The sequence below is a fragment of the Brassica rapa genome, chromosome A07, assembly GCF_000309985.2.
Source record: "Brassica rapa cultivar Chiifu-401-42 chromosome A07, CAAS_Brap_v3.01, whole genome shotgun sequence".
NCBI classification, from domain to species: Eukaryota; Viridiplantae; Streptophyta; class Magnoliopsida; order Brassicales; family Brassicaceae; genus Brassica; species Brassica rapa.
Genome location: NC_024801.2, coordinates 5,243,281 through 5,258,558, shown reverse-complemented (window position 1 = coordinate 5,258,558; position 15,278 = coordinate 5,243,281). Strand labels below are relative to the sequence as shown.

The 15,278-nt window shown below is 39.4% G+C and overlaps 1 protein-coding gene across 1 annotated transcript; it reads right to left on the bottom strand.

Moving 5' to 3' along the window:
* Window positions 1-1,894: 1,894 nt before the first annotated feature.
* On the bottom strand, window positions 1,895-6,925 carry LOC117126793. The gene is made up of 6 exons (XM_033275905.1): window positions 6,727-6,925; window positions 6,165-6,399; window positions 5,923-6,093; window positions 5,030-5,838; window positions 3,060-4,831; window positions 1,895-2,092 (listed from the first exon to the last, which is right to left on the bottom strand). The coding sequence occupies exons 1-6, from the start codon at window positions 6,923-6,925 to the stop codon at window positions 1,895-1,897; spliced, it is 3,384 nt and encodes a 1,127-aa protein (XP_033131796.1).
* Between the last annotated feature and the right edge of the window lie 8,353 nt (window positions 6,926-15,278).

The window sequence follows — 15,278 nt, the reverse complement described above, 5'->3', positions numbered from 1 at the left end:
TACTTGACGAGGTAATACACTCATAATCAAGCCAATCCATATTTCTGAAAAACCCATCTTCCGCATGACAGCGTCAATGAATGACCATCAATCATATCATATGCTTTACTCATATCCGTCTTTATGCCCATTCTCTTGACTTGTCTACCTTGTTTGGTTCTTAGAGCGTGAAACATCTCCAGAGCTATCATGATATTATCTGTGATCTGTCTCCCTGCAACAAAAACTGACTGGGTTTCTGATATCCGTTGTGGGAGGACCTTCTTCAATCTTTGCATAAGACCTTATATATTATTTTATAACTGACATTGCACATGCTGATAGGTCTAAATTTTGTCATCTCTTCGGCTTATCCGTCTGTGGAATTAGGAAGATATTAGTATCATTTAATCCATGCGCCATTGTTCCTTCGAAAGAAACTGATTAACCATAAGACTTAATTCCTCTTTGACAATATCCCAAAACTTCTGATAGAAAAGAGCCGTCATTCCATCTGGCCCTGGGGCTTTTCTGGGTGCATTGCGAAAAGAGACAGTTTTACCTCCCATTCAGTTACTAGTCTTGTGAGGTCCTCATTTACTGCCCCAGTAATCGATGTTGATACCTCTGTCAAAGCATCGTCTATATCCTCCGGGTTTGAAGACTCAAAAATTTGCCTGAAATAGCTAGTAGCATTGGCTACTAATCCTTCCTCATCCTCCACCACGTTTCCATTCTCGTCTAGAAGTTGTGTGATCCTATTCCTCGCTCTTTTCTGCTTCACCAGCACATGAAAATATTTAGAGTTCTTATCACCTTCCCTTAACCAGAGAACCGTACTATTCTGTCTCCAAAACATCTCTTCTGCCTTAAGAGCAGTAGTTAGTTCCTTAAGCGCGTCAGCTATTTCCTCAGAGGTAGCATCATCATTTGAATATAGATCCTCCACCTTTTCTTTAAGCTCCTCCACTTGCTTTTCTGTATTCACATTGTTTTGTCTCCTCCATTGACTCAATGCCTTTCTACAACTGGCAATATGATTCATTATATTAGCTTCTGGTGGCAAATCCTCTTACTTCCAACCTTCCAAATGACTTGCTTTAGTTCTTAATTATCCAACCTGCGTTTATCAAATTTAAATTTCTTTTTCTTTCTCACCGGTTTTGTTTATAGTTAAAAAAAGAATTATTTTATACAGTTTATAATTATCGTACATTATTTTTGTTTGTGTTTCTTTTCATTTATATAATACTGATTCCTTTATTTTTCTCTAGGAGTTACTCACTTTCTCTTGTTCTTTTTTCTTAACTTATATAAGACTAACTTTATATGTTTCATGTGAATTTACTATACATAGTAATTATGGATGCTGCAATATATGTTAATTGGGTGTTATTTTGTATTGTAATTCTTTGTTGTGTGTGTTTCCAGAAATATGTTGTGTCGGGAACTTAATTTAATAATAGTACGAAAGTGTTAAATACTATTATGTTATTTTATATTCCCATAACTTGTAAACATTATTGTGAGTGCTTAATAAGTTCTTCTTATATTCTTTCTCGACTTGCAGCAGCCACTCCTCTTCGCCTTAGCTCGTTCCAGCTCTCCGTGGTCGGTGCTCCTCACCTCTGTCTGGAGAGGGCTGTTCTGCTTTCTTTTTTTCGGTTATGCTTCTCTGCTTATTCAGTTTTCAGCAGGGAAGTTGAGGAGTCACCACTTTGGGAAAGATTATCTGGTGGTTGAGGTGACAGATCTATTCATTGTAATTGTGTGGCGTTTGGCAGTTCATCTGCGATCTGTCTACCTCTTCTTGTCTCGTCTTAAGTGATCTTTCGATCAAAATGGTGTTTTGGCCTCTCTCTGGTTCGTCTGCTCTTTCTCAATGGCAGGGATTTGAGTACTGTCCCTGCTCCAGTCAAGTGCGGTGGTCAGGGTGCGACGTCTCATTTGTGGCATCTCTTTTCGGCGTGTGCATATTCTCCTTCGTGAGGTTATGCCTAGGCGGATGTCTTGGGTCTGGCGTGAGCACCTCTTCGGTGATGGCTGGGGGTGGCGCTTCAATGTGGTGGAGTTCAGAGTTTCCCCTTTGTTTGCTCTTCGGATCTATCCAGATCTGTTATGGTTTCCAGCGTGGCTTCGCTTTAAAGGTTATGGACATGTGATTATTCAATTGAGTTTTGGTCTGCTGCAGTGTTGGTGGTGATTAGGTGTTGAATAGAGGCATCGGTCTGACTTTGGCGGCTCTGTTGCAACCTTGGGAGATGATTCTTCAGGATTTATAGCTTGAGGATGCTGGCCGGAGGCAACTTCTCTGACTGCTAGTAGAAGCTCCTATGCCGCCGGGTGTAGCTTGATCTTCTGAAGTTGATTCGTTTTCATAGTTCTTGGAGAAGCTATAGGCTCTTCTCACTTGCGAGGTTTTAGGGCAGGTCTCGGAAAGAGGAGCTCTTGGCAACAAAGATGAGGATTCCAGTTCTTTGGATCTGCGGCAACTTTGCAAATGTTCGAGTTCTATACTCGGAATTGGTGCTTTATCATCCATGATCCCCTTAATTTATTTTTAGGTGTTTTTTGTTTGTTGCTTTTGCTTGTTTTTCTTTGTAGCTTTAGTCTTTATTGCAGTTTTTAGTTTTTCTGTTTTTTTATTTTCTCTGTATTCTGTCAAATATTTAAAATTTGTTATAAAATTTAATAATCTACCAATTTTTTTTTGTGCACCGATTTTTTAAGTTCTCATTTCTTTGATTATATGTGGGAGTGCATATTGTGTTTTCTTTGGTGGACCTTTTATTTCTCTGTCTATTTTTGTGTATCATTTTAAGTTATGATTTTTTTTTTTTGACGTCAAAAGGCCATTCTATTACTCAAACTTGAGGTGGTCTGGGTAACCAAACCGGAATAGAACAACCAACAAAATGTAATTCTCTATGGAAAGATCTAGCAGTCTTAGCTAAAAAATCAGCAGTCCGATTGTGCGTCCGTGGAACGTGAGAGATGTTGAAAGCTGGGAAGCATATCTGTAGCGTTCCTATCCTCTCCAATTCTGTCGAAAAGCTTGGCCATGCCTGAGGGTCCTTTACCATTGCAATCAGTTCCTTACAATCTGTTCCAAAGCTCTGACAGGTCGAATATTGTAGCATGTTCTCCATCGCCCACCGTAGTGCTTCTACTTCCGAGTGTAAGGCTGATTCACGTCGGGGAAGGTTCCTTGCTCCCATAAGTTGAGTCTCCCCAGAGCTATCCATCCATGCCCATCCGCTTCCACTAAAGTTAGCAGAAGATGTCCAAGAGCCATCTAACAAGCAAATATTCCTCAAGCGTACGACTTGGGGTTCCTCACTTATATTATCTTGTGCCTCAGTTTGTACCACATCATTCGCATCAAACCAAGCTTGGCATTCACTCTCTGCATGTCTAACTAGTTCCAATGGATCTCTGTCTGTTCCCCTGAAGAGTTTTTCATTCCTAGCCTTCCAAATGTACCATATTATCCAGGGATATGGATCCCTATCATACTCTGGCCCAATGATACTATTCTTCCTCCAGAATAGATAATCCATATTTGTGTAGACGCTCGAAACCGGGAAAATATTTGGGCCTGTCGGAGTTGATGATAAAGACCATGCTTGAAGAGCTGGTGGACATTCAAAAATTGCATGTGTGACGGTCTCCTCCACGTCTCCACATCTTGGGCAGTAATTATCACACCTCATATTGCGTCTAATTAAGTTCCTCGTTACTGCCACGTGACCAGTTACCAACTGCCATATAAGATGACATATCTTCGTAGGAGCCTTTAATTTCCACGCAAAGGATTGGAGCTTTGTAATACTAGGCTCTAAAACATCCTTTTCCTCTGTTATCTTTAATAGATTCTGGGCCACCCAATATCCAGATTTGACCTTGTATTGTCCATTCCTTGTAAAGTCCCAGCAGAAGGTATCACGACGATGAGTTGAACTTATTGCCAAACTCCTTATGAATGGTATATCCGCAAGATGAACATAATTCTCCAATAGTCCCACATCCCAATCCTTTGATTCCTGATCAATAAGATCGCTTACTCTCATATTAGGATGCATCACTGGAGCTATGGGGACAGCAGGCCTCGCGGGGCTCAATGGGATCCATGGATCCACCCACACCTTAACTTCATAGCCTGAATGTATCTTCTGCCTAATACCCAGTAGTAGCAATTTTCTTGCAGCAGAAATGCTAGTCCACACATATGATGGGCTAGTCACAGCGTTTACTCTCAAGGGAGAGCTCAAATTATAATATCTTCCCCGTAAAACTCTAGCGACCAGAGAATTAGGGACCTGTACTAGTCTCCACATTTGCTTAGCCAGAAGAGCCAGATTGAACTCATGGATCATTCGGAAACCAATTCCACCCTCCTCTCTTGGTAGGCACACTTTTTCCCATTTTGCCCAGTGTATTCCTCTCTTAGGTGGATTCGAGCTCCACCAGAACTGGGCGATGGCACTAGCTAAATTTTCACATATCTCCAATGGGAGCAGGAAAGTCGACATGACGTATGTCGGAAGAGCAAGCAGGATGGATTTGATCAACACCTCCTTTCCACCTTTTGAGAGCCATCTACCTGTCCATCCATTCACTCTATGCATCAGCTTATCTTTCAGGAATGCAAAAAGCTTGCATTTAGATCCACTTATGTCTTCGGGAATGCCCAAGTATGTTCCCATTCCACCTTCATTCTGTATCCCAAGTGCATCTTTAATCTCTTGTCTAGTAGTTGCATTAATCCGCTTACCGAAGAGTAAGGACGATTTGTCAAAGTTGATACATTGACCAGATGCTTTGCCATATCTTCTGACTACTTTCATAACTTCTTCACATTCACGGGGCTCCGCCTTACAGAAGAAAAGGCTATCATCAGCAAAGAGAAAGTGGGATACCGACGGACACGTGCGTGTAACACGCATCCCTGTTATCTTCCCTTGTATCTCTGCATGATTAAGAAGGCTAGCGAGCGCTTCCGTGCATAGAATAAAAATGAAAGGAGACAGAGGATCTCCTTGGCGCAAACCTCTACCTGGAGTAATATTTCCTCTTGGTTCTCCATTCATGAGAACCTTATATTTCACCGATGTAATGCATCGCATGACCCAGCTGATCCAAATTTCTGAGAAACCCATCTTACGCAGGACAACTTCAATAAAAGACCACTCCATCCTATCATATGCTTTGCTCATGTCTGTCTTGATGGCCATCCTTTTATTCCGTCCACTTGGCTTCGTTCGCAATGCGTGGAACATTTCCTGAGCGATCATAACATTATCAGAAATCTGTCTCCAAGCAACAAAGGCTGACTGGGTTTCTGATATCAAGCCTGGTAGTACTTTTTTTAACCTCTGGTATAAGACTTTAGAGATAATCTTGTAGCTGACATTGCACAGACTAATGGGCCTAAACTGAGCCATCGCATTTGGCTTCATTACCTTCGGGATGAGACATATATTTGTATCATTCAGTCCTTTCGCCACCACCCCCTCAAAGAGGAAATTATTAACCATAAGAGTTAGATCCTCTTTTACTATGTCCCAGAATTTCTGGTAAAAAAGCGCAGTCATCCCATCTGGTCCTGGAGCCTTCTCTGGATGCATGGCAAAAAGCGCTAATTTGACTTCCCATTCAGAGATCGGGGCTGTAAGGTTAGCATTCATATCACCAGTGATCGTTGTTGGAACTTGAGCTAGCGCCTCCTCAATTTCCTCCTGATTCGATGATTCAAAAATCTGCCTAAAATAGCTAGTAGCAATGGCTACTAGTCCTTCTTCATCCTCAACAACATTTCCATTCTCATCCAAGAGCTGTGTGATCTTATTCCTTGCTCTTCTTTGCTTCGTCAAAGCATGGAAAAATTTTGTATTTCTATCTCCTTCTCTCAACCAAAACACCCGACTCTTCTGTTTTCAGAACATCTCTTCTGCTTTAAGGGCATCTGAGAGTTCCTTTAAGGCTGCTGCAATTTCCTCAGTTGTGGCACTATCATCTGCATACAAACCTTCAACTTTTTCTTTAAGCTCCTCCACTAATTTTGCCGAATTGACATTATTTTGCCTTCGCCATTCACTCAATGCTCTCCTGCAGCTGGAAATATGTTCCATGATAGACGCATTGGGGGGAGATCAGGGGATTTCCATCCCTCAAGGATAACTTGCCGTAGCTCTTCATTATCCAGCCATCTTTTGTCAAACTTAAACTTTTTGGATCTTCTCGTGGGCTTTATGAGTATGTCTGCAAGAATCGGACGATGGTCCGATCCCCATAGCCTCATATACTTTACAGCCGAGTGGGGAAACTTCTCATGCCAGTCTGCATTTCCTACAGCTCTGTCTAAACGACATCGGACTGTTGATCCTCCTGCCCTCTTCCCCACCCAAGAAAGCATCTCACCTGTGAAAGGAAATTCCAGCATACCACAATCATTAAGCATCTGCTTAAAAGGAAGAAAAGAACTATCAGGGCGTTGTCGTCCTCCTGCTTTCTCATCATGACATGTTATTTCATTAAAATCTCCTATCATGAACCAAGGTCCATTTCTTGTTGTTGAGAAACGCGTAAGACGTTCCCAAACTTGTTCTCTTCTTTCTAATACAGGGTCTCCATAAACAAACGTCATATAGACTTTTATTCCATCAATGACTGCCTCAATGTCAATCATACGATTATTTGAAAATAAAACATTAACTTGAAATTCATCCATAAAAAATAAAGCTAAACCTCCGCTGAGTCCAAGTGGCTCAACAGTAAACAAATGATCAAATCCTAAGTCGGTCTGAATGTTTTGCAACAACAGCCGTTTATTCTTCGTCTCAGAAAGGAACACAAGTCCTGGGCGATGCTTCTGACACATCTCCTTAAGGCGTCGAACTGTGAGGTCGTTCCCAATCCCTCGACAGTTCCAACTGAGTGTCTTCATGGATGATGTCTGGAGGTGTTTTTGGACCCCTCCAAACCAGAATTGCTGCATGAACTGTCCCTATGAATCCTTTTCTGTCCAGAACGATGAGTTTCTGAGCGTTGTACGTCGCGAGAAGATGATCTACGCAGCTTCGGAGATCCCCGACGGAGGAACTCTGCTTTCTTTTTTGGAAGGCCGAGAGGGATGCCAGCCCTGCTTCCAAATTTGCGTGAAGACGTAGCTTTAGGTTTCCCTATCATAGCCTCCACACCCTTGGCTCCATCAGTTTCCGCGGCCTTTGTGGCTTCAGCATCCATGTCCATGAGTTCATCCCCCAGCAAGTCATCATCATTATCCACAACCATCAAGGAATCCTCACGATCCCCTTCCTCCATATTACTTGTGCCAATGATCTCCATGCCATTCAAAGCTCCTATTATCTGAGCATCATCCAGCTGGTCTTTCTCCTTAGGAGAGAAAGACAGTAGGCGAACTGTTTCTCTATCTCTTTTAGTAACATTTCCATCACTTCCCTGTCGAGACGGAGTTACAATCGTACTTGCAATCTTTTTTCTGCTACTGCGATCCTCCATGTCTATATCCGCTGACCTTTGAGGAGGCGGGCTGGCAGTCAGCGTTGAGGTCATTCCATGAGCATAAGGCTCACAGCTTATCATCTCCAGGCCCCGGCGTTTCTCCGTTTTCTCCTTAACCTCCCATGCTTGAGTTTGTTGTTTCTGATAAGGTGCGTACCTTTTGTTGCGACGTGAGAAGCTCGAGTTGTATCTGTTCTCTTTGCCACCTTGCTTTCTCAAAAAGCTTTCATTATAAGCCTCAGAACGATAATAACCAGCCCTAGCATCATTCATGAAGCCACCATCATGCATATGTTTCCTTTGAGGTGATATACTGCGACGGCTTCGCTTACCGTAACGATCAGAACGTGAATAGGACTCGTATCTGACATAAGGTTTCTGGTCTTGCGGCAACGGCTCTCGAGATGTTTTGACAGTAGGTAGCTGAACCCTTTCAAAGACACCAGTTCGCTCACCACGATCTCTTTCAACTGGAAACTTCATCGGACAATAAGCCACTTCATGAGTCAACATCCCACAAGATGAACAATGTTTGAAGAGCTTATCGTAATGAATTTGAATCGAGACCTCCTCTCCTCCAGGTGATGCTATCTTCCGTGTGAATGTTAGCGGTTTCCTAGTGTCAACGTCAATCAGCATGCGTCCTGCCGAGAGTTCGACAGTGTCAATACGGCCAAGCCTGCCTCCAATGTTCCTTAGGTTTTTGATCGTCCATAAATGTAATGGAATGCCTGTAATCTCAACCCAGAAAGGGATGATCCAAGGGTAATCGTCGTGAACAACGGGTTCCCAACGAACAAGAACGAACATTCAGAAATTGTAGTGAAACGGCCCTTGACGAAGGACCGACTGAGGATCATCTTCACTCATAAAGTTGAGGAGAAACTTCCCACTTCCAAGGTCATTAGCTGTGATCCTATCGTGCATCTTCCACTGCGCCGGCATGGTTTGGATCAGCTTGATCACGGATTGTTTCTTAGGGTTTAAGATCTTCCCGATCAGTGACATACGATAATCCTTAATGGTAGGAGAATCATCTTCATCCGTTAGTTGGATAGGTTCATCGTCGTTGTCGTAACATATACGTTTCCCTTTTATATCAGCAATATGAGCTGAGAGTTGTCGATTCATCCTTTGGCTTGGTACGAGACTATTTGCCGGCAGACCCACTCAAAATCGAAAGATGATATCAAGATCGAAAGGTGAGAACGAAGGGTTGATCACAACGAAGATTATAATCAAAACTCCGGTACATGAACGGTGAGGCTCTCGTCAGGTAAAGGATGACTGAGAGGTAATTTATTGTCAAAGAACAACAGATCTGTCAATGGATCAAATCCCTAAGAGGATCTGATCAAGCCGCCATGGAGTTGCCCTTGGAGTCGCCAAAGAGAAAACCCTATTTGCTTTTATTTTTAAGTTATGATTTAACGATCGGGTTATTATATATATTTTTTCTTAATGAAAAACATGTGAAGTTGTGAATCTAGAGTTTATATAAACTAATATTGACGATTTATTTTATTTATAAATTTTTTAATATTATCATTATTATTACTTTTAAATATAATTACAAGAAAACTAAAATTTTTTTTTTTTGAAACACAAGTAAACTAAAGAATATAAAACTAAATTGTTACACAAACGATTTTTTGGAACGCTACATTTAAATCATCAAAGTTATACCGGTAAACCATCTGTTACAAGGCCTGTTTCCCAATAAGTCAGCATCAGAATTCCTTCCAGGTTCGAATGGTATGCAGATCAAGAAAATGCAGATCAAACCCAAAACGCAGATCAAGCAGAACAAATGCAGATCAAGCAGAACAAACGCAGATCAAGCAGATCATGCAGAACAAATACAGATCTAACTCGTTAAGCTAATTTATCGAATTAGTGTATTTAACCAAATGTTAAAAATAATTTTGTAAATTAAATATCTAAAACAAAAATACAAATTCTTATGAATTATTATTTTGATTAATTTAATAAATATAAATAAAATTTAAACATTATATAAAATGTGAACACAATTACAAAAAAAAACCGAAAACAAAAAAAAGTATTATGATTCTAATAAATATATTGAAACTTAAAAAATAGATAAAATTCATTAAAATGACAAAGAGTATTCCATTTCCTTTTAATTATTTTTATAGTCCAAATTAAAATCTAACTATGATCTAAAGACGTTAATTAGGGCTGGACATAAAATTTTTAACCTGAATTTCGTTCCAAACCCGAACCGAAAAAATGACTTGTATCAAGTCCAAAATGTAAAAAAATACATGAATGGGTTTCGTAGGGTGTTATAAAACATATCCGAACCGAAAGTGTTATAAACTGTCCCAAACAGGTGAAAAATCTAAAAAATATCTGAAAAAATGATCTGAATAAATGTAGGAGCAAAAAATATCTAAACAAAATACAACTTACTATATATAAGTAATAAAATCAGGTATAACATACAGAAACTAAATTATAAGAAAATTATGAATATACCAAATAAATATATATTATTTACTATAGTCTGATTTATTTTATTGATTTAGTATGTTTTCTTAGTATATGTGAAAATACTAATAAACGTTATCTTTAACGAACAAAAATAATATGTAAGAGAAAAAAATATGTTTGATATTTTTCATTGTGCATGCATTCATTAAATTTCTAGTTTTAGTTTTAGTTGTTACAAGTTTTCCAATATATGTAATCAATATATGAATTATCAATAAAATGCATGAATTCATTTACTGATTTAGTTTTTATACACAACTATTAATTCATTTATTTATTAATTATCAAAAATAGAAATAAAAATAATTATAAGATATATGTTTTATATTTTTCAAAACACTATATATGATTAATTAGTGAAGTTATATATTTTCTATTATACAAAAAAAATAACAGCATAAATAGTTATTATATAAAAACTATGAATATGTAATGAGAATATAAATAATTGTATATGAAAATATTATAGTATATAATATATCTTTACAAAGTGAAAAGATAAACTATTAAACCATATTTGAGAATCTTTAGTTTGAAAAAACATAATAAGTAGTTAATTAATTGTAGACAAAACAAATATTTAACTAATTAAAAAAAAAAAGTGAAAACAGGGATTGGTCACCTGCATCACCACCGCTAGTTTTTCCCTTGTACATGCAGGATTCGTATTAAAATGTTCTGCATACAGTCCATAATTATTTTATTATTTTTTCTTGTCCTCCTTTTAAAATCGTGAATGAGTACTAATTGCAGATTGGACTACATAACATTTTCTCCCGCTTTTGTTCTGCTTTTTCTCTGCGTCACATTCAGACCTAGGAATCAAATATTAGTTTTAATTTTTTTTTGATGATCTGGACACTTTTAATGGTGAGAAAAGTCTGTTTTTGATGATCTCAGACTAAATAATAAACCGAAAAAGAAAGGTAAAGCTTAGTCCCCGTCGCAACGGCGCCAAAACTTGGTACACTAAAAATGAATCCTTGCTACTGTCAAGTTAACAGTGGTAATTGTAATATTTGAGATTCAATCCTGAGGAGCAGTTTACTCTTTACTATTACGAGTTCAATAATAAGCTGAGAAACAAGTGGGGTTTTGGAAATTAATTGTGACGCAAGTAACTCGAATACCTAGATGGTTCAAATTTGATTTAAATGAAGCCGGCTTAGGGTTATTAATCGGATGTCAATGCAGAACTGAACAATTATTCAAGTGCAATGAAGTGCAGTCTAGAACTCAGATCACTCGGCTAGAACAATCCACTATCGTGGTCTTGCTCCCTTTGCATATCGGTCTTGAATCCTAAGTTCTCACTTGGAACAAGACACGATAACAAGCCTTAGAGACAAGATCTGATTAGTTCACGTAATACCCTAATATCTACTCTCGCTGATTAGGGATACAAAGCTCATTCAATATATGTCAATTTATCTCCTAAGCGGTTAGCTAGGTGATTAAATCAGAGATCGAACATTAAGTGATCAATTCAATGTAAGCAGTAAGAACAATATGAATGAAGAACAGTTAAGATCACTTATTTGTGTTCAGTTCATGCGGCTAACACCCTACAACCCTAAGCAAGCTTAGCCTACTACTCAATTATAAAGCAGGATGACACAAACATGGTTTCTGAATAATACTGCATATAAAATAAAGTAGAAAGAAAAGGTTTCAGGATGATCTTCTCGTGAGAATGAGAGATGAAGCCTTCTCCCTTACAAGTTGCTTAATCCAAAGAAAATAGTTATAGGTCTCTTGCAAAAACTAGCGTCCGAAAAAGAAATGATAGCATAGGCCTTTTTATATGGAGGCGCTGGTGGTAAAGAGATAAGAGAGAGTGGAATCTAGGGCAAACTTCCAGAATTGAAAGTTTCCTTAACGATCGGGAACAGTCAAACGTTTGTTCTCTTCGGGAACAACCTTCGGGTTGTTCTAGATGACTGTTCCGCATCGAATCCTTCAAAACGGCATCTGACTTCCAGAATCTCTCTTCTTTACTCTTTCACCTGCTCCAAACCTGGAATGATATCAGTTAAACACGAATTAGGACTGAGAATTAGCTCAAAGCACACATATAATGGTACAAAAAACACCATATATCATGGTTCGGGTGGTTTGGTTGGGATCCATAGTCGCGCTTAGGAAACTTAGATCGGTTTCTTAGCAAAGATGTTTTTCATTTATCTTTCCCACAGTCGGCGCCAAAATGTAGAACCTAAAATCTACACTAAGTATTTGATAGTGATCGGGAGTTTGATCTAGGGAAGACAAAAGATGTAGGCAACAATATCTTTAGAAAACAACGATGTTAATAGTTTCCAGTAGGCAAAAATGGACTTTATTGATGAATTGGACCGAATACAATAAGTTGAACTAGATTGAATTACACAAGTGAGATCGTTAAAGAAAAGGATCTAAGAACAGGAGAAAACAAAGTCGATGTATGTGTGTAGCTCTCTCTAGGGTTTTCAACGTGTTCTTCTTCATGTCCCTTCTCGTTTCTTTATAGCGAGTCGACTTCGTGATCTCTGTAGCTGTTCTGCGACCTTTGTAACTGCTCCGCGATCTTCGTAACCGCTCCGCGATCTCTGGGGCCTCGACTTCTTTGCTTTTGAGCTCGGTTGCTTGCTACGGGCTTTGGTTCCTTACGGCCCATCACTTTGATCGTGGCCCGTTAAGGTATTACCCAAAATTGGGTCCAACATCTGGGATGTAACGAACTTCACTCAATGTGACCGATGATCCATCTTTGTTGTCTATGGTTATTTTTCCCATTCCTCAAACTATGCAGAATGAGTTGTGACCCATCATCACTTTATTCCCGTCATATTCCACAAACTCTGATAGAAGATCCCTTTGTTGCGTGATATGAAAAGTGCAACCTGATTCCAACACCCACTCTTCATTTGATACCATCAGACTGTCTGTCAAGGCTATTAGCCCTGGAAAATTCTTTGCCACGTTTGCTGAGTTTTCTAAATTTGAGGAGTGAGATGTTTTTTGTGTTCTGGACAGTCTCGTTTCCAGTGTCCATCGCTTCCACATATCCGACAAGTTTTATCTTGTTTTACATTCTACTTTCCTATTGACCTGAATCTGCTCTTTGGTTTGTTGTTCCATTGCTTGTTATTTCCTGAGTCATTTCTGGTCGATGTTCTTCCCCTTGACTCACTGTAAAGACCCTTTGAGTGTATGCCTCTTGTTGTCAACCCCTTCTGCTTTATCTCTGCCTCTTTTGAGTATGCCATAGTGATGACTTTGTTGACTGTCAGCATGTCTTTCCGGTTCCATATTGTATGGTATGTACCAATGGCTCACAGGCTGTAGTCAGCCCAGAGAGTAGTTGAATGGCTTGATCCTCGTCTGAGATGTCGATCTTGATACTTGCCAAATCAGCTAGAAGCTTTAGGAAAGAGTCAAAGTTCTCTTCCATTGGTTTATTTTCTTCCATCCTGAAGCAAGAAAACTTCTTCTTGAGATATATTCAGTTTGGCAAAGACTTTGTTTGGTAGTCTCTCTCAAATTCTTTCCCCATTCTAAGAGCTGTAGTCTCATTCATTATCTTCATCAAGATCAAATCACTGAGACAAGTGATGAATAAACTCCTAACTCTTAGATATCTTTCTGCCTTCTTTAGGTATTTCTTTACTTCGACACCTTCCTCTAGCTTTGCTATATCAAATTCAAAAGTGGTTTCTTTCTGAAGTACTGATACCAGGCCTTGAATCTCTAACTGTGTCATCATCTTAAATTTCCAAAGTCCAAAGTCACCGTTCCTATCGAATTTCTCGATCTCGAACCTCCCTGGCGTCGGATCCATCCTCTTTGATGTGTGATTCCTCGCTTCTTGTCACTTGCAGATAACCAAGAAAACAATCCCACAGCAACTAGACGCACAACCAAAGATTCAAGATCAGATCGATTTAGTATAAGAGTAGAATTGAACTTCTTTATAATCCCGATTAACCTCTTCTCGTTGATTGGTGCTCCTCAATCTTTACTTCTCGTAGAACCAGATCTTTCTTCTGAATCCGGACCTCGATCATGTCTTCTGAATCCTTTGAATGCTCTAGCCAAGCTCTGATACCACTTGTAGAATAATCTGATACACACTTGTATTGTATCTCAATGATCTCTCTTGACTATCGAACGCTTTGATTCTATCGATCTCTCACGTCTCTCGTTGTTTGAAGATCGCGACTCCACTCCCACACTCGAAAACCCAGAACGCAACACGAAAGAAAACAATTGACAAGAACACACGCAAAGTTTTAGAGTTCCCCAGATTTTGGAGTGTTACACGAGATTCTTTACAACAATGGCAGACTCATCTGCTTCGGTACCTGGAATTCATTATCTCTTTGGAGTGTTACACGAGATTCTTTACAACAATGGCAGAATCATCTGCTTCGGTACCTGGATAACATGAGAAGAAGACGAGGCTGTTAGGTTGTTATGAGGTGTTATCCTCTGCTTCTCATCCTTCTCCTTTTATATGCACATGTAATTTTAGCTCTTGGGTTTCACTCTTTCACCAGAGGCCGAGCATAATCTTTATCGCTCTTCTTTATTATTGACGTCCAGGCCCAGTTTTCAACGACAGGCCCAGTCCAGATCCACTCAGTCACTTGCCAATCTCACATAGAATATTTTTGGTATATAATTTTTTATATTTTTTAAAAATTATGTATTGCCATTTTTGATCTACATTAACTATGTATTGTCATTTTTTTTTTGTCAGCAAACAAAGCAGACTCATGTAGACTCTGCGAACCACCCCGGTAACTCTGCATCCATATGGACGACAAACGACGGTTGCTTTCTTGCACTGCGTGCGAGACTGTCCGCCTTTGAGTTCTGTGTCCGTGGTATATGAATGATCTCTGAGCTGTTAAAACTCCTCTTAAAAACTTTTATGTCTTCCAAATAGCTTGCAAAGGCTGGCCACTCTTCTGGTTCCGACACCAACTTCACCAATTGAGCACTATCCGTTGCAAAAGTAACCCATGCTTGTCTAAGATTCCTCATACATTCCATTGCCCATATAAGGGCCTCTATCTCTGAGTGTAGTGGCGACTGACTCGCTCTCGTGTTCCTTGCTCCCATTAGTCCATCGTAGCCTTCCAGGGTACTATACCATCCTTGCCCTGAAAAGCTGTCCTCATTTTTCCAAGATCCGTCTGTAAAACACCATCTACCTGGTATACTCGTTATTATCGAAGATACATGAATTTGGGTGTGTTCCATGTGTTGAGTCT